This window comes from Centropristis striata, chromosome 23, assembly GCF_030273125.1.
Source record: "Centropristis striata isolate RG_2023a ecotype Rhode Island chromosome 23, C.striata_1.0, whole genome shotgun sequence".
Classification (NCBI taxonomy): Eukaryota; Metazoa; Chordata; class Actinopteri; order Perciformes; family Serranidae; genus Centropristis; species Centropristis striata.
This window is the reverse complement of record NC_081539.1, coordinates 17,410,483-17,435,313: the sequence shown is the minus strand read 5'-3', so window position 1 is coordinate 17,435,313 and position 24,831 is coordinate 17,410,483. Positions and strand designations below refer to the sequence as shown.

The window sequence follows — 24,831 nt, the reverse complement described above, 5'->3', positions numbered from 1 at the left end:
ACCCCCTGAAACCCCCTGAAGGCCCCCCGAAGGTCCCCGCACACCACTTTGAGCCTCCACCGTCCTGATGAAAAGATCCATTCTGCTGCACAAGTTGACAGTGCAGTCGCCTAACAAAACGCCCGCCTCCTTAAAATCGTCAACCAATAAAATGAACTCCTCCTCCCACTTCTAACCAATCACACACGAGCCTCTCCTCATTCTCGCCCAATCAACTTCGAGTACTCGTTCCACAGCCCCATTTCTGACCAATCAGGAGCGAGGCCGCCTGCGCAGAGGGCTGGGCGCGAGAATCGGCGGGATGGACAAAAATCATAACGCCAAACAGAAATACAGACAAGTGAGATAGAAAGAGCCCGGACAGTGAGCAATGACAGCGACGTGTTAGTCTCTTCTACTTAATATTTGCTTTTTATGTCGCTATATTGACATTTCAGAAACACGTACGAAACGGAGACTTAGTGGCGTTTTCCTCTGGAGACATGTTATGGACAGTGAGTAAGCTTTTTCCACACTGAGTGTAATGTTATGGACTGTGCATTAAGTTAGCTCACTGGCTAGCTGAATGGTGCTAGCTGGATGCTGCCGCGTCTCAGAAGAAACCAGAGATGACTTACTTACAGCGAGTTCTATGGATAAACATCAATTAATGTGGGATTTTAGACAGCTGCCAAACTACAGGTTCATCTTTGAAAAGATTCAATCGTCCAACCAACTGTCATGGATAATGTAAATGCACGCAGGTAAGTGCCAGCATTACAGTTTCATTATGCACTTTGCTTTCTGTTTGTGCCTCTATGCACTTTCTGGAAATATAACATAACATTTTTTTATTGGTTTATGGTGGCAATGTCTTGATAATACAATGCGAGCATTCACACTGCAAGTTTCATTTTGACAGCACACACTGCATGTGCACCTGCAGCCATACTGTAACCAGGTCAGGTCAGATTATTTGCATGGATGTTAACCTTAGCTGAAGAAGAGTAACAGTAATAGATATATGATATTTTATTGTTACTAACGTTTCCCTCACAGGAACCTGAAAATAGGTTGTTTTATACATACGAGGGTTTTTTTCTCATTTATTTTACATTATAGACTGATTTCATATTTTTGCTATGCATGGTAGGCACATTGTGCATTGGCAAATAACAGTTTTGCAACAGCAGCATCATTGCAAACAATAGTTGAAAGTGACAAGTCTGTCAGATTAGCTGCATTAAATACAACTCTTTTTTTTTTAAATATTTTTTTTGTCACTCAAAAGACAAAACGCAAAAAGTTGCATCAGTTAACTTGTTTACTTTCTTCTTCTTTTTTTACACTAAGATTTTTTTCATCATTAATTTCACCTTTTTTTTTCTTCTTGTAACACATTGTTTATGCCAAGAAAAAAAATAGCCAATGAGGAAAAGTACCTCAGAGTCCCAAAGCCATTCTTTCGTTTTCAAATACCCCTTTGCCAAAAAGTACCAAAGGAAACAAACAAATGTGGTGGTTTTTGGTTAGACTTGATTTGTAGTTGTACTGGTATTTTTAATTAGGATGTAGGAGCACATTGATTATTTACATTTAATATCAGTCAAGTGCACCATATTTGCAATCAAGTGTAAGCATTATTCATATTAAAAACACACAATTGGTGCTGAAAGGATAAGTGTATTGATTTATTAGATGGTCAACATAATTTTATTTGCCAATCATTTTTATTATCAAGGAATTATTTTTGGAATTTTTCAAGAAGAAATGCCAAACATCTGCTGGTTCCGGCACATCAAATGTGATTTGAAATCCCTGTCAGATTTATCAAATTGTTAAATACATTTTTGTGGTTTTGCTTGAAGATGTGCAATTGAGCTGTGGAAAATTAGTGTTTTTCACTATTTTCTGCATGAAGCTTGAACTATCTATTGGATTGTTTATTGCTCACCCCCATCACATACCCTTCCATGTGTTCCTATCTCTCACAATTATCTCTCACCGCTCACATTTTGAACTGAAGAGCAAATTTACAATAACCTACTAGTATGAGTGAAGTATTACTAATGCAGCAAACACTGGCAATCAATGTTTGGTAGATTCATTGTGTGTTTTGCTGCTACTGAGGTGAGCTTTTGAAGCACAGCTTAATATCATGTGTGTTCTTAATACTGTAAGTGGGAAGAGGTTATATAAGTCTGCCTGTTTTTTGAAACTTTTTGAACAACTGGACCGTTAGGGCTTTGCCATTCCCCTGACCACACCCCATCGCACCGCCTTCTCAATGACACACACACTCGCACACCTCTGGAGGTGAAAGAGCCTGTTGATGTGGGATCACCCCTTTCCTCCAGTCCCCTCACTCCCCTCCTTCCTGTTTAGCCACTTCCCCACTTCTCTTTACTCTAGTGAGGGAATCAGGCCACGCCAAAATTCAATTGCCATGTTTCACATAACACACTCAAGAAGACTTTTCATGCAGTCCGATTCGAGACACTTTGTGTGTGGTAAAGTTCATGTATGATTGGAAAGGTCTGCTTCATAGTAACAGCTCTTCACAGACAAATAACTTAAATTATCCTCCATTTATTAAAGTAAACTCTTCAGCGCTACCACAAAGAAAGTGTTGCCCAGCAGCAAGTTTTATGAGAACACAGAAGTACAGTGCTACCTGCCAACTTCTTGTGTCAGTAGAGAGGAATTTCATGTTCTTGTATGCAGACCTGGATAAGATGTTTCTTTCTTTCCATTTTATTCCAACAAGGTTTGTCAAAAACAAGATCTCTAAAATGAAAGCTTTGCTCCGCTCTCATATTCTCATATTGAGGCCACAAGTGTGAAACACCATCTTGATTCGATCCATCATTGTATATTATATATTTATTTCTCTGTTTTTTTTTTAATCAGCAGAGCCTGTTATGACAACAAACTATTGAAAAAATACTAAATAATAATAAATACTACATTTTGTATTCCTGTTCTATATGAATACTGTTATGCTGTAGTCTGAATGCAATTCCAGTGACATGTCAGAGTCCATGTTGTAGTATTGTTGTGTGTGAATAACTTTTAGACTTGACAGAACAACTGAAAGCCTTTTGCCACTACCATCCAGGTTTTTTTGTTTCCTTGTTTTACTTGTTTTGGCTTTGACGTCAAACGAGCAGTGTTCAACCACAACCTGGGAATTGACTTGGCTCATAATTGCTATGTGCTAATACTGGTTACAGTGATTAGCTATTAGTGGTCACATTTTTTCCACTATTCTTTTTGCGTGCATACAGAAAGGAATAACCCAACCCATTTGACCACATTGGGTACAGGTAGAAACTAAGATGCTAACACCAGTGCCTGTGACAGCAATATCAGTGCAATACCAAATTCACATCACTATTCCTGCTTTGTTATTGACCTCATTAAGAAAAGTTTTGGCTTCACTAACAAAATCTGCTCTTCTTTTACTCCCCATCCACCTGTGTTTCTAGCAATGATGAGGATGAAGAGCTGCACTCCACAGACCCGGAGAGTAAAGAGAAGAGCAAAGATAAAAAGACCTTGTGTAAAGTAAAGTGGTCCCGAGATGAGGTAAGTTTATCAAAGGCACAAGTGAGGTCTGGACTTAAAGTGGTTTTAAGGGGGTTGTATTTAATCTTCTTACATACAAGAACATGTTTAATAGTGTGCTCCACTCATAGCCTTAATAATCACCACTGTTTATTAATTAATTAATTTATAATCTGACAAAAGTCAACAGTAATCATGTGAATGATGGAAGTTGCTCACAAGGTCTCTTTTTTTCCACTCCTCGCAGGACGAAAAGCTGAAAAAACTTGTAGAGCAGCACGGAACTGACTCCTGGAAACTAATAGCTAACTTTTTTCCAGTAAGTATGTCATGTAGTGTGTGTGCATTGTGTAATAAGATCAAGGCAAAACTATTTTGAATATAGCTTTTCCACATTGGCCCATCTCTTGCCATTCTAACACTTAATGACCATCCAAACCGTTTAGTAATCTCATAATTAACATCGTTCCTCAATAGGATGTCTCAGCAGTGATGGGTGCAGTGGCTGAAGGGGCAGATTTATATGCAGCTGTCAGGAGTAGGTGTAACTGTGAGGTAGTGCTATGGTGTAATGAGGTGTTGTGCTTTGTGCGGCTCTGTCACAGGGGAGGACAGATGGCCAGTGTCAGCACCGCTGGCAGAAGGTGCTCAACCCAGAGCTGGTGAAAGGGCCCTGGACAAAAGAGGAGGATCAAAAGGTAAGAGGAGCTGGGAGGTGCCTGTGTTGCAGAACAAAATTGGTAAATGATAGGGGGAGGCAGAAGGAAGCTGTGGGGAGTGTTCAGAGCAGTTTAGTCTAAGTGAAAAAGCACAATGCAAACACAAATGCTACAATATGCAGTGTATTTTTGTCCTTCAGACTTATAGAGTTGTGCACTAGAACAAGCTTATTTCCCGCAAAGTAAATGCTCCATTACGTCATCCCTAATAAAACGCAGACTTTCCAAGTCACTGGTTTAGAGCCCAGCCAGCCCTTCTTTGTGCAGAGTGAGGCTGTAATATCTTCCCCAGCTCTAAGATGAACAATGCATTCCTTAAATGGATCAGAACTCTTCAAGAATGTCAAGAATGGTGTCTCATTCCTCTAAAATCTTGGCATCACCACAGAAACACAGACCTATCAGCAACGGCCTGTGCTGCCAACAATGACATCACAACATTTTTCAGCCTTGGTGGAAACTGTCAAATCAAAGATTTCTAAACACGGCGGCTGCTGCCGCTGGCTATACATGAGAAAAGTGGAACAAAGTGATTTACCTGTTTATGCCAACTTGTAGTTTGAATGAAGCCAATTAGTGCCTTACTCGTCCTTTAATAAAATAAAAGATGACATCATTATTTGATTTAAAGCCATTTCTCACCATTGCGATTCAAAAATGCACATGCATTTTTGCATGACAACTATGCACTATGAATGGTCCTTGTTGCTGTTTTCCATTTTGCTTCACGCAACAGAAAACCAGACAGAGAGAGCTACAGTATTGTTTGAGCCCAACAGGTGGGATACAATGAAGTTGGTGATATAGCTGAGATGCACCTGCTGACATTATATGTTGGTCAATAAACAGTTAGCCACAACAGCTAGAGTTAGCATCAAATTTGGGGTCTAATTAGTTTCTGTAATATGTACTTAATGTGAGCTACATTTTCCCAGCTGCTGTGCAATCTCACACCATATATTGTCCTTTTTTTGGTTACTGAGGTAGTCCGGGTGGTGTTCGTTGTACAATAATGGGTGCTGAGGAACCAAATTGTTCAGACGTGCCCCCATTTTGGCAGGAAGCTATGACCTATGATCTGGAGGTGTGATCAGTTTCAACAAAGGATTTAATTGGTCAAACAAATCTTTCAGCAGGCAGGAATTGGCTAAAATCAAGGTCATTGTTTTTGTGCAGGGGTGTGCAAACCTTCATAAGAAGCCACAAGGAGTTTTTATACATTTCTTTGAGAATTTTCAAGATGGCTTTTAGAATTATAAATTACCTACTCACGAGTCTCCGTCTGCAATATTTGTGCAGGTTATTGACTTGGTACACAAATATGGCCCCAAGCGTTGGTCAGTGATCGCCAAGCACCTCCAGGGGAGGATTGGAAAGCAGTGCCGTGAGCGGTGGCACAACCACCTTAACCCGGAGGTGAAGAAGTCTTCATGGACTCAGGAAGAGGACCGGATCATCTATGAGGCCCACAAACGCCTTGGCAACCGCTGGGCTGAGATCTCCAAGCTTCTTCCTGGACGGTAATATCTTAGGCACACTTTACATTATCTCCAGTTCCAGTTCAAGTCATGAAATTATGTAATTTGCTAAAATATTACCGACCTTCTCTTTAACAGGACAGACAACTCCATCAAGAACCACTGGAACTCCACCATGAGGAGGAAGGTGGAGCATGAGGGCTACCTGCAAGATGGTTGCAAGAGTTTCTCCTCCTCTCACTCTGGAGGGAAGAGACGCCACCACAGATCGTGTCCTCCGACTCCCACAGAGCCCCAGCACTGTGATCGCAGTCCCCTGCCTATACCAGGACCCAACCAGGTCCACTTCCTTTTTACACTCCACACCATACGGTGTTTTATTTTATTTGTTGTCTTTATTGATTTTTATGATTCTCTGTATTTTAGATGGGGACCTATCCGTATGATCCTCACAGTAGACACTTGATGGACAGTCTTCCTGATAATTCTGGCTTTACACCAGTGAGTCTTTGTTTATTTCTTTGCATGCCAGTGGGAAAAACACTCATTTCCTGGACTTTTCTGTAATTATCTTTGTGATTGCTAACTCTGGACTTCAAATCAAGCACTTGAATGTCCCGTTATTTTCACCTAACATTCAAAATCTCAAATGCTCCCGTAAATATTTTGTGTGAAAATCTGTTTTTTGTCTTAACTTCTTCCTTTCCTCCCGTCCTCTCGACCTCTCCTCCCTGACGTTTGTTTATTTCAGCCATCCTGCCTGGATGATCCTGACAGAGAGCAAAGAATTAAGGAGCTTGAGCTGCTGCTTATGTCAGCAGAGAATGAAGTCCAACGACAAGCGCAGTGCAGAGGTCCACGTGTAAGAACACACTCTGTATGTGTGTTTGAATACTTAGTCAGTATAGCCCGCGTGTGTTTGTAGCTAACGTACACTGCAAAAAGTAATTTTTAGTATTAAATCTAGTCAGACATTTATAGGCAAATTCACAAAGAATGGATTGCAGCCGCTGATAGCACTATGAATTGCGCATGCATCATGTGCAATCATTGTCTGCCACAACTTTCTTTTTTTTTTGCATCTGGTTGCAATTATCCATGTGGCAAGATATAAATGTTGTCAAGAACACAAGAGGCAGAACAATGATGGAGATAAATAATTACATTTTCAGGCTGTTAGCTACCGGCCCTGACAGACAAGGTGCAGGACAAGGAACTTCAGGCTATCAATTTGAAGCAAGAAGAAAAACAGTATTTGGTTCTAAAAATCTGCTTTAGTTACCACCAACTCCCTGAAAATGCTCATAATTTCAATGTAACTGTGTGGCTATTAGTGCTAATCTTTTTTGAATTGAACAGTTTTTGCAAAAGGGCTCATTTGCATGGAAAGCCAATTTTACACCAAATCTATTGCATACTACGCCATTTGAATACGTACAAATAACACAGGAGCACCAAGACACTATTTGCTTGGCAGCACGGTTAGAGGCACATTTCACCCTTTGCATCTTTTTAGAAAATAATTACACTGTTCTTTTTTATTATTATTATTATTCATGCCGGTTCCGTGGCTGCAAAAGCCTTTTGTGAATTTGCCTTTGAGTCTTAAAATCAAACCAAAGTGTGGGAGAGAGAATATTATGCATTTTCTTGACCAAGGTGCTATTTTCTACACACTTGTTTACAGAAAATTCTCTCCTCAGTAGACTTTTCCTTGCTTTATGAAAAATATTTTAAGACGTGAGACTAAATGGACTTTTTGCAGTGTATACATTTGAAAACAGGAATGGCACACATGTATGCGTGTCTGTAGCTTGATTTGCTGTAGTGTTGCTATAGTAACTACCTTCTTCATCTCGCTACTCATTCAGACTGGCCTGAAGCTGTGCTTAGTAGCCGCCCTACCCCCCTCACCCCACATTACCGTTGTTCCAACCATGAACCCGCTCCTTCATCCCCTCTAGTCCTCACCTCCATGCCCACGCTCAGCCAGCAGTTTGAACCAAGCACTCTCCTTTCTGTATCTTCTGTTTCTACTCTGTCCTTCCCTTACATCTAATTCACTCCATTCATATAATGTGTCATTGTTCATCATTGACTTCATACTGGATGATGATGACTGAATGGTCAAGATTGGCTCGATGTGTTGTAGTTTTCTAGTCATAGATCATTCCAAAACAGATGCTAATTGTGAATTGCTATTTTTTCTCAGGGCTGTACCAAAGCTTTATTCACAATGTTGACATTCAAATTCTAAATCATCATTTGAATGCTTAACAACTTTTATTATAAGTAATATTGCTATTTTTTAAATTAAATTCTAGTAAGGGCTGTAGCTGAAGGATTGATTACAACTTCATAAATGTTGTTAAGATCAAAAGTAGAAAATTACTGGGGGGGAAAGAAGATTTTTTTTTACTCTAAAATATTCTATTGTATTTGTTTCCAAAATTCACAACATGCTTTTATCCAACAACAAATTCAGCTTCTATCCACATTTGTTGACATTTAGCCTTTTAAACACCAATTTCAAAAACCTGTTTGCTGAACACAAAGACACAAAAAATATAAGATATTTAATCAAGTGAATCACTTTACTCAAATTGATGATTTTGTGAATTTGAGGGATATTTTTTTCAGGCTGATTATGTCATTAGTATGATGACAGACATTCAAAAGGCTTTGTTTGAAAAAATGTCAGAAAGACATTTGGTACAGCCCTAATTTTACTCGACATCTACCAATCTCCCACCATATAATCAGTCGGCAATCTGCTGCTGGAGCCAGAGATCTAACAACAGTATCCTCTCATCCAGCCCCCTCAGAGTCTGGAGCAGTACTCGGCCTGGTCCGACAGTGTGTCTGATTACACACTGACTACAAGTAGCAGCAGTCTAGAGGAGCAGGCGGAGAGAAGGTCCTGGAGGGGTCCTGAGATCACCCAGGGACCTCCACCACAGCTTCCTGTCTCCCCCAGCAAGTTCCTGGCTGTAGAGGCCAGCACCGTGCTCTCTACTCTGCAGACCATCCCAGAGTTTGCAGAAACCATGGAGCTCATTGACTCTGTGAGTAACATAAGGAGCACAACAGAGAACAAACTGTTTTACATATTAATTTGTTGAGCAGAAGTCTTGGATGTATTAAAGATCTCCTGTAGATGTGTTTTGCTCTGCAGGACCCTGTTGCATGGAGTGACGTGGCCAGTTTTGACTTGTCAGAGGCGGCGACACCACCTAGGCACAACCAGGCCGGCTACGCCACTCTCCTGCAAGAGAGGACGATTGACAATTCAGTGGGCTACACCGCCAACACTCCGACTGCCGCTTCTAGTCGAGATAAGAACTGTGCGTCATTTGGTCTGGGCAGCGTCACCTCCCTGACTCCTATCAACTCATCCAAACCCACCCAGGCATCCATCGGAAGGAGGAGGAGAAGAGAGAGGGGGGAACCGTCTCCTTCCTGTGACAGGACCTGCTCCTCCTTCTTGGAAAATATCTCAAATTCTCCCAAGAAAACGCCTACAAAGTCACTTCCCTTCACCCCGTCACGAGTAAATCTATTTTTCTTTCTTCACACACCCTAATCCTCTCCTCAGCTGACTGTTTCTTCATAGCGATGATGCACGGAGCTAGCATTCGTCATGTGGCTAATATGCCTCGTCTGTCTGTTTCCCCTAGTTCTGCAACATATCGGGGGCAGAGCATCTGAATCTGGATAACCCCGCCCTCACATCAACGCCTGTGTGTGGCCAAAGGTGTCTCCTGAACACGCCGCTCCACAAAGAAACCACACCTAAGCACCAGAAAGAGAATGATGGGTAAATAAAAAGATTAATGTATGTAGTAAACACCCCAGAAGAGCTGGCATAAAAGCCAGAAGCCTGAATTGTGGGAGTTTTCCACAGTGAATCTTGATTTCATCAAATTGTTGGAGGATAAATAAGTACAGGATGAATGTATAATATTCTCTCTTATCTTCTAGTTTGCGGACCCCCAAATTTCGTAAAACTGTCATGATTCCAACCCCGAGGACTCCGACTCCCTTCAAAAATGCTTTGGCTGCCCAGGAGAAAATGCATGGGCCCCTGAAGATGGAGGTGAGAGGCCGTCTGTTTTCACACTTTCATTCACCTATATTTATGGCAACCTTTTGTTATTTTGCACATTATATTGCTGCATGATCTTGTGGTAACATTAATGCATGTTTGTATGTTTTTCAGCCACAGCCATTAGCCTTTCTAGAAGAAGACATTCGAGAAGTTCTGAAGCTGGAGGCTGGAGCAGACATCTTTAACAGAGCAGATTTCCAATCAGACTACAGAGCATGGAAACACAATGTATGTATACTAACATAAACTAACCAACTTTTGCAGACACACATATTTAAAAGCTCAGTTGTGGAGCTTAAACAAAACTGTGTAGCTCTCCCTTAGCAACAACTTTAGCATTTATTGTAACTTGTATCTTGGTCCTTTGATTTCAGATTGATGGCCCAGCTAGAAAGGTGCGTAAGTCTCTCGTCCTGGACCCCTGGGGGAAAGACTGCCTCAACGTCCAACTCTTTCAAGAGCAGCTCAACAACGCACAAGTAAGTCCTGATACTTAAAACCTCTACATATCCTATAAATAAAGGGCACCCAACTCAGTAACTACCACTGATATGTTGAGTAGCAGGGCATGCATCACTAAAGAGCTACTCAGTGGCTAACAATAGTGAGATATGATTGTACTGTAAAACTCCCAAATGTAAGTGTTTATACATTAATAGTATGAAGTTGTAATGTAGTGATGGAAATGCATGCAAGCTCAGCTTCTGGATCAATAAACATTTACAATAAATGGGTTAATGTTCAGCTGTTGCTGATGTTGGACAAACATTTGGAGGTATGGTAAGGTTTGGGATTTTTTTAAACTGGGGTCGGGCTGACCGCCATCTACTGTAGGTAGTACAGTGACTAAGTACCTCATACAACCCATCTGCAAAAAATCCAAGCGATCCATTTAAAATATTACTTTTTATGTATATATTTCAGCATCATCGTTTCTGGTGTTGTGGATTTAGTTTTTATTGAACCTCCTATTGCAGGTGCCAGATGACGGTCTACTTACGGGCTCTTCACTGGTCACCCCAATCCCTGAGCAAGAGGAGTGTAGCCGTTCTTTGACGTCTGGGCAAGAGGAGCCGTCATTAGTCCCCGTTCATCCTCGATGCTTTACCAGCCCCCGGATGAAGAAGCTTCTTGCCTCCCACAAAGCACCAAAACACGCCGCTGTACAGGTACGTAAAGACTTAAATAAAACCATTGATGAGGAGACTTGTGCAAATTATTTTTCACAGTAGGGTAAGCTCCTTTGGCAACCATTGGTAATCACTGGTTGCCTCTTTGCAGGTGAGTGATTGGGAAGCAGTGGTTTATGGGAAGACAGAGGACCAGCTGATCATGACAGAACAGGCCCGTCAGTACCTGAACCCCTACATGTCCTCTGGCTCTACCTCAAGAGCCCTTGTGCTTTAAAGCCGTCCCCTCGCTGTGCAGGCAACACTACTACACCCGTCCAACAACTAAAACCTCCACTGAATCCCGTAAGAGACAATCCAGTGAAGACAAATGATTTTATATTTCTTTTGAAGCAGAAATGCACTGCCAAGGATGTCCACAAAAAGGCATGGCTGCTGGTATTGTTTTCAACACGCATCTAGGTCACTGCCCAAGTAGTTTCTTACTTATAGGTTTGGCCTGTATTTCCTTTGTATACACACAACCTGGTGAGCAGTTTTGTACAGATATGAAAAGGCTAGAATTTTTTTCTGCACTAGTTAATAATGTTGAAACAACCTGCACATACAGTAGGCTGTAGAAATAGTGCATATTACTAGCAGTGGCTGCTTCCGAGTTTTATATTGTTAATATATTGTTTAAATGACAAAAAAAATACATTTTATGATGTAACGCTACTCATTGTGTATCTCCCCCAGCTTGTTTTTGCTAAACTGCCCCCTTACTGCTGTCAGATAAAAACCACGTACGTGAAAATCTTTTAGCTTACACCAATGATACCAATGTATTTTTAAAATCACACACATACAGTACAATTATAATCTTAATCATTCCTTTGCAATTAGAGAAACAAAAATGCTGTTACGTGGTTTTTTGAGACAGCAGAGTTGCATTGCTGAATGCTATGGAAGCCCGTTTCTGCCAGTAGCGGGGAAAAAGTGAGATCAAAACTTGTGCGATGTGATGGAAAAGAAAAAAATCCTGTAAGTAAGACTGCCAATCTGATGCGACTCAGACAGAAATTATATTCACACACAAGTAAATTTAAGTAAGTAAGTAAGTACATTTAGTCAGTTATATTTAATAAAGTTCTTAAAGGGTATAACACAGTAACACAAAGCTGAAAGTCTGAACCAAGACTGCTATTACAGCTTCACTCCTTCCATTCTTACCTTTCACAATAAAAGCCCTAGAAATTTTCTGCATCACCGTTTACTAGAAGGAACTTATATTATACTCAGAACAATTTGCTAAGAGTAATCAGCAACATAGATTACCATATTACATTTTTTTATTAACCTTGCGTTCAATCACATTTAATCAAGTTATGTCAATTCAGTCTAATGAAAGAGCTGCAAGTAACACTTACTAACTTGCTATCAGATTACTAGACTAGTCATTTATTTAAGATACTTAGTCATTATTTTACATTAGAATGACTTACAGGATCAATTATTTTCCTATCACCCTGGTAGAAATGTGCTTCCATAGACTGCCGATCCATTGCGATGTGACGTTTATGAGGATGGAAATAAGAAACTGTCAGTATTGCACTACTGAGTTGATTTAGCTGCTGAGAAAGGAGCAGTGTTTTTAAGGGCAAACTGGATAGCACTTGTGATGGTATCTTTTTTCTTTTTTCTTTTTTTTAACAACACGTTTCCTTTCCAAGGCCATAGTGTCTGTCGAGACATCGGTTGAATGTATTACATTGCAATGTACATGTGAACCTCAAAAATGGAAGGGTACCTTAATGTTTATTTCTGTTTGTTTTATTTATTATCTGACAGCTCTAAAGCTTAGATATTAATATAAATCGGACACCATGAGTTTTTAAGAAGTTTAACATTGCTGACAAAACAGCCTAAAAACCGTCACTTGCTCTAAAACAGTTCTCTCTGTAACAGAAAATGAATGGTCACCATTGCTTCGATACTGACCAGTTCTCATATCATCAGTGTTCTACAACAAGCATTTGGTCCACAAGGATTTACTTTTTATGTGAAGGCTGTAGGTTTTATTTATTTAATGTCTACTAATTTATTTATTTCTAAAAAAAAGAAAAAACATTTAAGAGAACTTATTGAAGAATTTTATTTTTTTTTTCTTTCAAAATCAGGATTGGGCTACCGTTCAGTTTCATTACTGCAAGTTAGAAGAACATGCACTGCCACTAATTCAATAATTTCAAATAATCAGTGTGTAGTTGTATCTGTGATCTTGTAACATATAGATAGGACATTTCTTTCCTTTGATTCAAATGTGTTCTTCGCTATTAGGTAGCAGGATTCCATCTCCGACCTCTAATCATAGACAAATTGCACTTTTTACTCATCATTTAATTTTAAATGTTTGTTCATTCAGATGATGTAGCTCTTGTCCTTTTTTTTTTTTGGTGTGTGTGTGTGTGTGTGTGTGTGTTAGGTGGTTGTCTCCCCGTTTTGTAATGAATGCTGACATTTTGATCCTGCTGCTTGATTTTAATGTTTCTCCTGTTCTGCTGCAGACGTGTAAGCTTAAATACACTACATCAAAGCCTTACATTAAACTTTTTTTAGATGGCTCTGGGCAAAAGCACAGCTAGCACAGACCATCTAAGATTTTTATAACAAGTATCCTGCTGAAACCCTTTCCTGCACACTCATGATCTGACACTCAGCGTCAGAACAAAATGCTTAAAACGTAATGTAAATATGCATGGATTTGGGTGTGATTCTGAAGAAATGTACTGCACTGTGCTTCCATGTTAACAGGCTGATTTGTGTCATTTTTAACCATCCAGAAACAAACCGTCTATAATCTGGTGAAGTAACACTACGGCTATGTCTGGTCTTCTTTGTATTATCGGCATTAGCAGATCCAGTATTAGTTATAATCTGGATTATCCTGCATTAAGCATTTGAGTGAGAATAAGAAGGGAATCTTGTCAGGGAGATCAAGTGAAAAGATCAGGAGTGCAAAACTCTAAAACAGAAAGTAGACTAACATCTACATGAGACTTTTGTATATGAATCCGGTGGCTGAGATGTGTCTAATCTGTATATAAATGTTCTGTTTGTTGGTTTGACTTGTGCTTGTACATTCCATTTGTTAAGTCCATGTTTTTTTGTATGTTAACATTTGGCCATGTAACATCATAGGTTTGAGGGAATTAAGTACATATACAGGATAGTAGCAGCTGTTATATACTACTGTAGTTATGCATGAGCAATACACAAGATGCTGGAGTTTGCTTTAATTGACGAGGTGAATCACAGATATAACACATTTTTGTAGCATTTTCAGTTGAAATCATAACCAAGGTACCATAGAAATCCTGCCAACTGTCTTTGTAACCATGTACTTAATTTGAAAAAATAAATGCATATGCTGCATGACATCTATTGCATTCTGAATTTTCTGTGTTTTTTTAAACTGAGCTCTCTCTGCCAAGAGCCCCTGCACTAATTAGTTTAGGTTACATGGTATTTCCCACGTAATAAAGATTTCTTTTGATCTGTGAGTTTTTCTGACATGCTCACAGCAGGCATAGCAGCCGCTTGAGCTCTTGCCAAAAAACTGATTCCTTGAAAACCATTTTCTTTAGAAAAAAATGCAAATCCTCCATCTTTAATCGTATTTTGTCACTTTTCCCCAGGTGGAGTTGACAGCCGTGCAGGTGAATTGTTTGACTGTGACAACTGATAGAGTGGTTTAAGCTGAACCCCTTCCCTGTCATGTGTGTATGTATATGTTGGGATGCTGTCAACTTGGCCTGGGGTCCAGGGACACGAGCCCCCTCCACCAGAACAAGAGGCCTCTCCACAGGGTCAGCTGCGGGCCCTAAAGGGGCCCACTCACCCATGACTTAATGCCCCCGGGCTCCTTTGTCCTCGGGGCTGTTGGTTTTACAGGCCCATTCACTCAATTGCCCCCCAAATGGAGGGAAGCAAAGGACGTGACGACTTGCCTTATGCTGAAGGAGCAGCAGTGCACACGCATATAAACAATGTGCACATAAACACACGGGCGCCACATGCACACCATGTCCACTTAATCAATCTGTCCTCCCTTCGCTCTCGTTCTTGTACAAGAGGGTCTTTTGTTCTGGAGTGACCCACACTAAGAGTTGAAAGATGTCAGGGACCTTTTGCCACTTAATTGGTTATTGGCAGCAACCCCTCCACCTTATGCTCCATGCATGTATTTAAGGGAAGCACTTCTCAGATTATAGTGACATATTGACGTGTGGACACATACCTGTTGAGTGCACACTAGACTTTAGCTCTAAAAAGTTGATTTTGTGAGATTTACCAAAAGTGAATTATATTTTCCATAATTTTAATTATATATGCTATAAAAAATGACAACACAGTGTGCTCCACCTACTTTAAGTATCCCATAAAGGTCTGGGCGCCTCTATGGCTCTGGCCCTTGCCTTGGTCATTAATGTAAGGTGTCTGTGTTCATTTTTGTGTCCAGTTTATACACTGAAGACATGAAAGAGCCTGCAGGCGTCCGACCAAACCTCCTCTGCCTTCCTCTTCTGAGCACACACCCAAGAGCAAATCGCACAAACTTGCACACACACACACACACACACACACACACACACACACACACACACACACACACACACACACACACACACACACACACACACACACACACACACACACACACACACACACACACACACACACTGTTTGCCTTTGTGTATGCGAGACAGCAGATGGCAGCCCATTATTGGGCTGACGGAGCAGTCATCTGGCAGGCACCCTGTTACCCCACCCCCCACCCCCATCCCCCCGAAGACACCCAGCACAACACAGCATGGATAGGACACTTTTAGGCGGGAGAGTCCACAGCCCTGGGATTCAGTGTGTTTGTGTGTGCGTGTGTGTTAAAATTGGACCCTGGCCTTTACGCCCTATATAGGTCACTGTTTCCACTGTGTGTGTGTGTCAGTGTGTGAGGTAAGTCAGACTGGCATTTCAGTGGGCATTTGCCACAAAACAACAGTGGATTATTAACTTGAATCTTTAAGCTTGAAAGTATCTGCATACCATGTGACTTTATCTGAATTGGAATTCATTACTTCCCACCACATATGTCACTACTAATACCTCTAAATAGGTGGTATTTTTCCTTCTACACACCTCCTATTCATGCACAAATTTTACAGTACATCTTATTAAGAAGTACACATGCTATCCTCTTTCATATCCTGTTATTTGTGGCCAAATTTTGAGAGTAAACATGCAAAATGCTCAATAATTCCCTCCCTCTATTTGAAAGTGAGAGTCACAAGCTCAAGATGAGCCGCAACAGTAACGGCAGACCCACACAAATATTCTCCTCATGAATCAGAGTTTGCTCAGAGGTGCAGTGGAGCTCTCTCTCTTTGTAACATTTACACTCTTCCCTGTGCACGACATGCCGCCCAAACACTGGCCCCAGAGTGACTGCCTCCTACAGCCTTTATTACAAAGGATTATACAACTGTGAATATCAAACGGTGGGGGAGGAGGAGGAGTGTGTTTCCCTATGCAGGTCAAGGCCAAGGTTAGGGATTAGGTTTGGTGTTTGTGTCCTCGGGAAGGAGGTAATCTACGGCCCACCCTATAGAGACCCTGCTACGGGGACATGCTGGGAGGCACCACAGATGAAGAAGACTACATGCGACTTCTGAGAGCTGCTTTAGCGTTGCCTGGGCAACCGGCACAATCCCTGGTCCTTTGGCGAGGCTTTCAGCAGGCCTCAATCACACTTCCTTTCGCTTGAGAGAGTTTTTTTCCTCCAGCACTGTTAAATAGGAGGGAGGCCCAGTGTGTTCCAGGGAAAATGAACAGGAGCTGAAGTATGAGGTAATATACTTAGGCATGTTTCCACCGAAATAATAAGAAGTTAGCCATTAACTGGTTTTATCGTCATTATAATTACATATTAAGCTGCTAAATATATACATATCAACAGATTCACATGAGCAGATGAAGTCAAGACACATGAATGATGGAACAAAATGTGCACAAACGATGGAAATAACATTTACCTTAGATAACAGCATTACAGTCATAGAAAAGGCTACATTTGTTCAGTTGAAGGGGACCTATTATGTTCATTTTCCGGTTGGTATTTGGGATTTCTACGAGAACATGTGAACATGCTTCTAAAAAACTATTCTTTTTTCTCATCCTCTCTCCTAATATACCTGTATTTACTCTGATTGTTCATTGTCTTTCCAGTTCTGCATATGAGAGAAGTCTAGTCTGCCAGCTTACACACACACACACACACGTTTGTATATATATATTGTATATATATATATATATATATATATATATATATATATATATATATATATGTATATGTATATATGTATATATGTATATACATATATATGTGTATATATATGTATACAGATATATATATGTGTGTGTGTGTGTGTGTGTGTGTGTGTGTGTATATATATATATATATACATATATATATATATATATATGATGGAAAATAAGGAAAAGCATAATAGGTCCCCTTTAAGCATCTTATTGCTTCATTTAATGCCACTAACTCCTATGTTACGCTACACATAGGACTGCAATGATTGTATTTATATATTTATTATACATTCAAAGCGTAAGCCTGGCATTTGAGCTTGCCATGCTGAAAAACATTGCAGAAAGCAGCAGCTGCTCAGCTCTCTGTACATTCAAACATGTTGCACTTGTGGACACGCCCCCATCAGTGATGTCACATCAGGCATAGCCCATCGGATGTAATGAGCAAAACACTTTCTGTGACATCACTGATTTAGGTTTGTACATAGTTTAATCTTGCTACCTAGTATGGAAATGAGTACCAGCCCACATCAGGATATTCAAGACCAAATTCCGTTCAAACATACTCCCCCAACGCAGCCCCACCAAAGTGAGCTCGGCTCAGCCACCCAGGACAAAGAGGAGGGCCTCTTAGTCGCCCTCGAAGGCCCCGTTGGTGGCGCCCTGGCATTCACTCTTTTTCCGGCACTTGGACAAGATCCTGTGGAGCAGGCTCGGGGATCTGTTTGTCTGAGGTTGGGAGGCCACGGGCTGAGGCAGAGAGCTCTGGGGCCTCCGCACCAGGAAAGGGCCCTGGCTCTCACCTTGGACCCCATCCAACCCCGCTCCTCCTGCTCCTCCTGCTCCTCCTGTTCCTCCTTCTCCTCTGCTCCCCCTCCCGAGTGGCTGCCGAATGTGTCCACTGGGGGACAAAGAGGAAATAACAAACACAAAGGCCCTGTTTATTCCTCATGACCCAAATTCCACCGCTAGCAGACAAGACAGGCATGGAGCTGTACAGAGGGCTCTGTGTGGTGGTGTGTGTGTGTTTATGCGAGAGTGTGAGCAAGGTTCAGTGGCAGGCTGTCAAAAATAAATATGCCCCCTACAGTCAAATAAACTACAAGAGACATACAGTTCCCTATCAGAGATTTTTCTACCGTGAATAAAGCATTTATTAAAATTATTTTGCATTTGACGATCCATCATGATAGTCCCAAAACATTTTCATATAATTTTAGATGAAAAACTGCACGGTCTACCCTTTCCCTCCTGTTTCTCTTTAATGAGATGCATTGCAGTGAGAGGGGATTGACTAGGATTGACTACATTCTGTGTGTGTGTGTGTGTGTGTGTGTGTGTGTGTGCGTGTATGTGCGTGCGTGCGTGCATGTGTGTGTGTGTGTGTGTGTGTGTGTGTGTATGTGTGTGTCTGTGCACGCCTTCATGTATGTGAGTTCAGGGGGGTTAGTAATCAGGGTGCTTTGTCAACTAATGAGGGACGAGAGGGGCCACCTGTTCAGGGGTGCTGGGCGGGGAGCAGTGGGATTGGATTTTAGGGATGGGGGATGTGTGAGGGTTCGGTGGTGGAACAGCTGCTGGGTGCGTGGTGTGTGCGTGATGTGTATGCGTGCACTTGTTGTTGAGGGAAATGTGTGTGTTTGTTGTTACCACTGCTGTATGGGTTTTACACTTACTTTGCATGTCTGCTGCGCACACCTGAATCATTGTCCCAGGCGGGGTTTCTCAGAGATAGACTCCTTCGTAAGGCCCTCACCTGAGAATATGGAACCAGAGAGTATGTCTGAGTTAAGGCACCATACAAGCAAAAACATCGCTGTTTCATGCATGGGTCAAATTGCTTTCATAACGTCTTCTTTTCAGACAGATTTATTTGTACTGTTTGATTGTAGGATTTAACATTTCTCAACCAAACACAAATTAAGTTATGTTTTTTGTCAAGTTGTCGTTGACACTGTTTTAAATCTTTAGTATTTATGTATTTATTAAGTATTGCACTGCCATTTTATTAGGGTACTCAAAAAAAGAGATTAAAAAACAAGCAAAATAGCAAAAGGGCGAGAACTTCTCTCCCAACATAGTCAAGCTCTAAAAACACAGGATAATACATTTCCCATAATGCAACTCCTTTCACTAGACCCTTCCTGTTGCCTAAAAGTTAACTTAGGGGGGGGGGGGAAGCCTTTTTAAGGCCTTATTAAGGGTCTTGTTAAGCCATGACTTTATTAACTCAACAAAACAGCACAGACAGAAATATCTCACTTAAACAACTAAAATACGTTCTGACTTTGGCAGTAAAATAATGTGCTCATGTAAAATCCCCCTGCTTTCTGTAAAAAGCTTATAGATAAACTGGGTTTTCCTGTTGTTTAAAACCAACACTGCAGTGGAGGAACAGTACAGGATAGAAAAGAAAGTACAATCTGCCTTGTGACATTAAGCTGCAGCAACAACACAGTCCAGTACTGCTGCATTGCTGTGCACATTCATCAGGCAGCCAACTAACCTGGCTCAGCTCCATCACACAGGAGGCGGGGAAGTAGCCCTGCTGGCCGTTCTGCAGCCGCCCAAACCACCTCTCCTCCTCGTGTTTGGACAGCACCAGGATGACGTCACCCGGAGACAGCTCCAGCTCATCTGGCCAGTGAGGTCTGTAGCTGTGCACCACTACCATCTAATGGACAAAGGGGGAGTTACAGCCAGTCATTTTTTGAATTGGATTATGTATTTATAATGATATTTTACACTGAATTTAAAAAGTTTGTTGCTTTTTTTAATTTTTGCATTGATAAAAGCTGTACTCAGTGTCTGTGTTGCTCTCTGCAGGTCAGACTGAGTGAATGCAGAGGATTATGTGTCAAGACTCAGAGATTAACTGACTGTGCAGTGAAATAGAAACCCTAAATCTGGGTCTACTCTTCATTATCTGTTCCTCCTAAATATGGTCCATGTTTGTCAGAGGAATTAGATGAATTAAACACATAATGGAGCTGCAGGAAATTGACTGACTTTACATAACATCAAAGTAAAACACATATTACTCAATCTCCAGTCGATATCAGACTTTGAAAGCAATCAGTTTTATTTATATTTCTGCTGTTTTAGTCGTACATGTTAAACCAACAAAAAACAGTCTTATATCAGCTTTATATCAGTGCATGTTTGATGGATTTTTCAATGAATTAGTGTTTAACTTGCCTTTTCAGCTTCAGCTCTGTATCGATACCTCCCTGTTAACAAATGAGAGTGGACATGAATCAGCAAAAATGATATGCAAATGTGCACAACAATATCTTTACATACATGCATAAGTATCTCTACAACCATGTCACACTCCAAAGGAAGGGAAAACAAACAGCCCGACCACGTCATTTATTAATGATCTGACACTGATACGCCATCTCACTAACAATGAAGAATGATGTCGTGCCGAGCCACACTTCACTGCAGTCATGCTTCCACTCACCTTGAGGAGCAAGGACAGTGGTGAAGACTTCAAAGTGTTCATTGCTGTGCATGTAGATTCGCTGCATCTTGAAGATCTGACACTATCTTGCACACTGACTGAAGCTGCTGCACCGTCTCTGCACTACCTTTAAATAAATGCAGCTGACTAATCCACTGCAGCACTGACTGGAGCTGGACACAAGCAACAATGCGTCCTTCCTGGGGAGCAACACACACACACACACACACACACACACACACACACACATATACACTCACACAAGCACGTACAGCTCAAGATTAAGGACACTTATAATCTTAGTTGGAATTAAGTATGATTTTCACACTCATAGTTGGGTTTTTCTTACATTTTAAGATTAAATTGCACCAGCTACAGATAAAATTGCACCAGCTACAGATTTATTTTTAATATTCCTTTTTAGCTCAGCAGTCATCATGCTTGACCACCTAATATTCATGCCAGGGCTTATTGTTCTTTGACCATCTGGTCACATGCGAGGAAAGGCCGCTGCCACTGCTCGCCTAACGTGGGTGAGAATTCATAATTTTGCCTCGTCAAGAGTGCTTGATTGATTTTGGGTTATTGACTGGGTCCCATTTTCCAGCGGCCTGGGTGAGCAGGGACAAAGATGGATGGGCTTGGGATGGGATGGCGGACTGCTCAACAGATGGTGATTGAACCCTCCCCACACACACACACACACACACACACGTCCCCTCTCCCGCTCTGGTGCGATGGAGCTTGGCTGTGAGCTTGTGTCAGCGATTAAAAAGCATCCATCAATAACATGAGAGATCACTCAGCCGGACAATCATATCTAAGCTGTGGAAGTTTGCTGCAAACCTGCAACCATTAGAAATATTGCATGTAATTAAGAGAGAGACTGATAACTTTGCAAAACATTTACCTAGAAAACAGATGCATTTTTCCTCAACTCATTGCAATCAGTGTCAACAGGTTTAAATCCTGTCAGAAGAGCAGCTTTTATTTGATACTGTGTAAATGGATAAGACATCCAATTAAGCTCATTGTCTTTGTCCTCTAGTTCTAATAGGTGCAAAATACAATCAGTTAATGTCATGCCCTTACTGGAATAATAGGTAAATTTAACTTATGGTGCTTACAGCTTTTAATGTACTTATGTTTTATCCAAATGTACTGATATTGCAGATTTGGGCTTTTTTTTTGGCTATCCTTACACTTCTCACTGCTCCTAATTCACTGTGATGCCTCCAGTCTAGACGCCAAGGCCAAAGCAAAGCCTTTACATAACCAAAAAGCACAGTTAAGCTGCTTAGAAAACCGATCAGATGTTTACTTCTAGGAAGGAGAAAACACTTGAGCAGTGAGCTTCTCCACTTTCAAGCATTTATCTCTTCACACAAAACCAGGGCAGCTACTCAAAATCCACAAGAAATTCAACAACAAAAAAAGTTTTCCAGCAGATAGAGGTGATGTTTGGAAACATTACACTGCATGAGCTACATTAACCTTTGTCACTCCCTTAAAAATATATTTAATATGTTGCTGTGATGCTTTCATTTGTCAACTGTGACGCTGCAGTTTCATTTAACCTCTTAAAACCCACCTGCCAGTCAATGAAAGCTAAAGCTGTAAACCCTTACCTTGTGTTTTTAATACACATGCTATAGTTTTGGAGGTTCAGGGACACCACAAGTTAAAACTCCATAGCTCCCATAAAGTGATACCAAGAGGTTTAAGATTTTATACAGGTGTTGTTGAAGGTATGTGGTGATCTGCATAGTTTTGGCAAAAAGTGTGTCCTATTCATTGATTTATATGCCTTCTTTTAGATGAGGACCTCAAAAACAAAACAAAAAAGAGCTTTTACGTTTTAACTGTTGTTTATGTTGTGTCAGACACATGCAAAACAAAGACATATTCGGAAAATGGCAATATTTCCTTTCAAATTAAGCCTCATATATTAATGTAAGCAATAATGTTAAATTTGGGTATGCCTGACGACTGAAAAAATTATATTATTGCCAGTATTATAATAGTGGTGCTAGGATGTGTAAATGCCGAGGGCAAACAGTTTGAGGGATTATTATGTTTGTATAATCAATGAAATAGGTTTTGTTTTTCCGTTACTGTATATGTACTTTTGCAGCCCCCAGTATGATCACTGTGGGCAAAGTTGCAAATCATTAAGCAGGAGTGTTTATGGCAATATTGGATTCATATTTAAGCTTTTGGCATCAATGTGATGAGATACCTCAATTTGACACTTTTTGATATATTAATAACTGATTACAAATACCCACACTAACACTAATAGTGTAGCAGTTGGATTGTTGATTGCAACATTTTAAGATTCAATTGTAGTAATCGTACTACTGTCTTGCATTTGTAGAGTATTAATTTGAGCTCATGTAGAATGTGCCATTGTATGCATGCATGTATACATGTGAACTCCCGATCTTTGAGGTTAGAAAAGCATTTTCTGCCGTTTTTGCATGAAAGACAACCATAAACAATAATCGATTTGAAAAATATTTTGCAAATACTCAAATAATCCCTGTAGCCCTTTTATGAAGGCTTATAAAGATGTTTATAAAGCTTTGACGATTTAACAATGAATCAAAAACAGGAATGAAAACGCAATGTACTGATTTTAATTTGCCATTAATATGACATGTATTAATCATCTGGCCTCCATGAATACTGAGGCTGATATTTACAGATGTGGTGACAGTTTAAACAGTGACAGAGACAGTCACAACATCACACTCATCACTCACAGATTAATCAAACAGTCTTTTCATATTGCATCATTAAAGTCCAGTCCAATGTTTTGATGCCAAGGCACAAACTGCTACAGCAAGAGTCCTCAACGCTTCCCAGGTTTACCTCTCCTCTTCCCTCCTCCACCTCCTCCAAATCCTCCTCCTGCTTTACCTCCTTTGCCTTTCCCACCTTTCCCCTGGCCTTTTCCTTTTCCTTTTCCTGACATGTTGCCTTTGCGACCTTTCTTCCCTGCTCCCTTCTTGTATTTGGCTGCGGCCTCCTCTCTGTCATCCTCTCTCATCTGCTTGTTGACAGCCTTGGTGATGTCCAGCCTGGGCTTCTTGCTGTCCATGAGTTTGAGCAGCTCCAGCTGCTTCTGCTTCTCGTTGGAAAAGTTGCCAATGATGGGATCAAACTTCCTCTTCTTGCCCTGGTTCTTGGGTGCTTTCTCTTTAGGCAGGCGGTCCTGAAACCTGCCCGCGGATGCTGTGGAGGTCTTGGCCACGCTCACAGCTCTGGCCAGGTCGTCTTTGGACTGCTGGGCTGTGGGGGTCAGCCCCACGCCGGGCACTTTGACTTTCTGCGCCCTGGCGATGTTTTTCAGCCGGTTGAACTCATTTTTAGCCACTCTCTCCTTCTTGGCCTTGTTGCGTTTGGCGAACTGGTCCTCATTGGGGTCTGCGGTCACCGGCACCTCAATCAGCCACTCCTTGGTGTCATCCTTGGCCCTCTTGTAGCCCCAGCGCCTCTTCCACTCCTTCGCCGTTTCATCCCAAACCAAGTTGGTCTTCTTCTTCTTCTGAATGCCTTTCAGCTTGGCGAACTCTTCCCATTTTGTGGGAGCTTTGGGCTTCGGAGGTGGTTTCTCTCTGGGCAGCGGGGTCACCGCAGCGGGTAGTTTGGCCACTATCGCCTCCTCGACCCTCTCCGTGGGCTGCTTCCACAGCTCGTTAATGAGCAGCTGCGTGTTGTCACGAGCTAACGACCGCAGAAAGTCCTCTTTCTTCTGCTCCCTGAACTCCCTGGACTCGATGCGGTTCTTGTCACATGCCAGCAGGTTACCGATATCAAACTCCAGGTCCAGCTCTTTATGGACGGTGATACTTTTCAGTTTTTCTGCCTCTTCTTGCTCAGCTTTAGCTAACAGCTCTTCCACACTGCACGCCGCCATGTTGGTAAGTGCTGTTAAATGTTCAGCCCCCACGTGTGAAACAGAAAAACACACTCATTTGTTTCCGGGTCACAGTTAACATGAAGTAATACCAACTTTAGCCAC

The 24,831-nt window shown here is 41.3% G+C and overlaps 3 protein-coding genes across 3 annotated transcripts; 1 reads left to right on the top strand and 2 right to left on the bottom strand.

Annotated features, from left to right (window-relative positions):
- Positions 1-343: 343 nt before the first annotated feature.
- mybl1 (v-myb avian myeloblastosis viral oncogene homolog-like 1) lies at positions 344-13,065 on the top strand. The gene is made up of 16 exons (XM_059327323.1): positions 344-743; positions 3,468-3,567; positions 3,794-3,865; positions 4,152-4,244; positions 5,565-5,785; positions 5,882-6,083; positions 6,170-6,244; positions 6,495-6,605; positions 8,560-8,808; positions 8,919-9,293; positions 9,421-9,560; positions 9,725-9,839; positions 9,963-10,079; positions 10,226-10,330; positions 10,829-11,020; positions 11,133-13,065. The coding sequence occupies exons 1-16, from the start codon at positions 721-723 to the stop codon at positions 11,256-11,258; spliced, it is 2,316 nt and encodes a 771-aa protein (XP_059183306.1). The 5' UTR covers positions 344-720; the 3' UTR covers positions 11,259-13,065.
- A 4,472-nt stretch (positions 13,066-17,537) lies between these two features.
- si:dkey-97a13.12 (myosin IC heavy chain) lies at positions 17,538-20,968 on the bottom strand. The gene is made up of 5 exons (XM_059327279.1): positions 20,805-20,968; positions 20,537-20,568; positions 19,845-20,012; positions 19,015-19,094; positions 17,538-18,239 (listed from the first exon to the last, which is right to left on the bottom strand). The coding sequence occupies exons 1-5, from the start codon at positions 20,869-20,871 to the stop codon at positions 17,969-17,971; spliced, it is 618 nt and encodes a 205-aa protein (XP_059183262.1). The 5' UTR covers positions 20,872-20,968; the 3' UTR covers positions 17,538-17,968.
- Positions 20,969-23,421: 2,453 nt separating this feature from the next.
- On the bottom strand, positions 23,422-24,740 carry rrs1 (ribosome biogenesis regulator 1 homolog). Its single transcript, XM_059327023.1, has one exon. The coding sequence runs from the start codon at positions 24,724-24,726 to the stop codon at positions 23,659-23,661; it is 1,068 nt and encodes a 355-aa protein (XP_059183006.1). The 5' UTR covers positions 24,727-24,740; the 3' UTR covers positions 23,422-23,658.
- Between the last annotated feature and the right edge of the window lie 91 nt (positions 24,741-24,831).

Bases quoted from the DNA above. Each gene is read 5' to 3' on its own strand.
- mybl1 (XM_059327323.1), top strand. From the start codon at position 721: ATGGATAATGTAAATGCACGCAG. The intron at 3,866-4,151 runs GTAAGTATGTCA...GCTCTGTCACAG, and splicing joins TAATAGCTAACTTTTTTCCA to GGGAGGACAGATGGCCAGTG. The intron at 10,080-10,225 runs GTATGTATACTA...CTTTGATTTCAG, and splicing joins ACAGAGCATGGAAACACAAT to ATTGATGGCCCAGCTAGAAA.
- si:dkey-97a13.12 (XM_059327279.1), bottom strand. From the start codon at position 20,871: ATGCAGCGAATCTACATGCACAGCAATGAACACTTTGAAGTCTTCACC. The intron at 20,013-20,536 runs GCAAGTTAAACA...TTTGTCCATTAG, and splicing joins ACAGAGCTGAAGCTGAAAAG to ATGGTAGTGGTGCACAGCTA. The intron at 18,240-19,014 runs GTAAGTGTAAAA...TTTGTCCCCCAG, and splicing joins GTGCGCAGCAGACATGCAAA to TGGACACATTCGGCAGCCAC.
- rrs1 (XM_059327023.1), bottom strand. From the start codon at position 24,726: ATGGCGGCGTGCAGTGTGGAAGAGCTGTTAGCTAAAGCTGAGCAAGAA.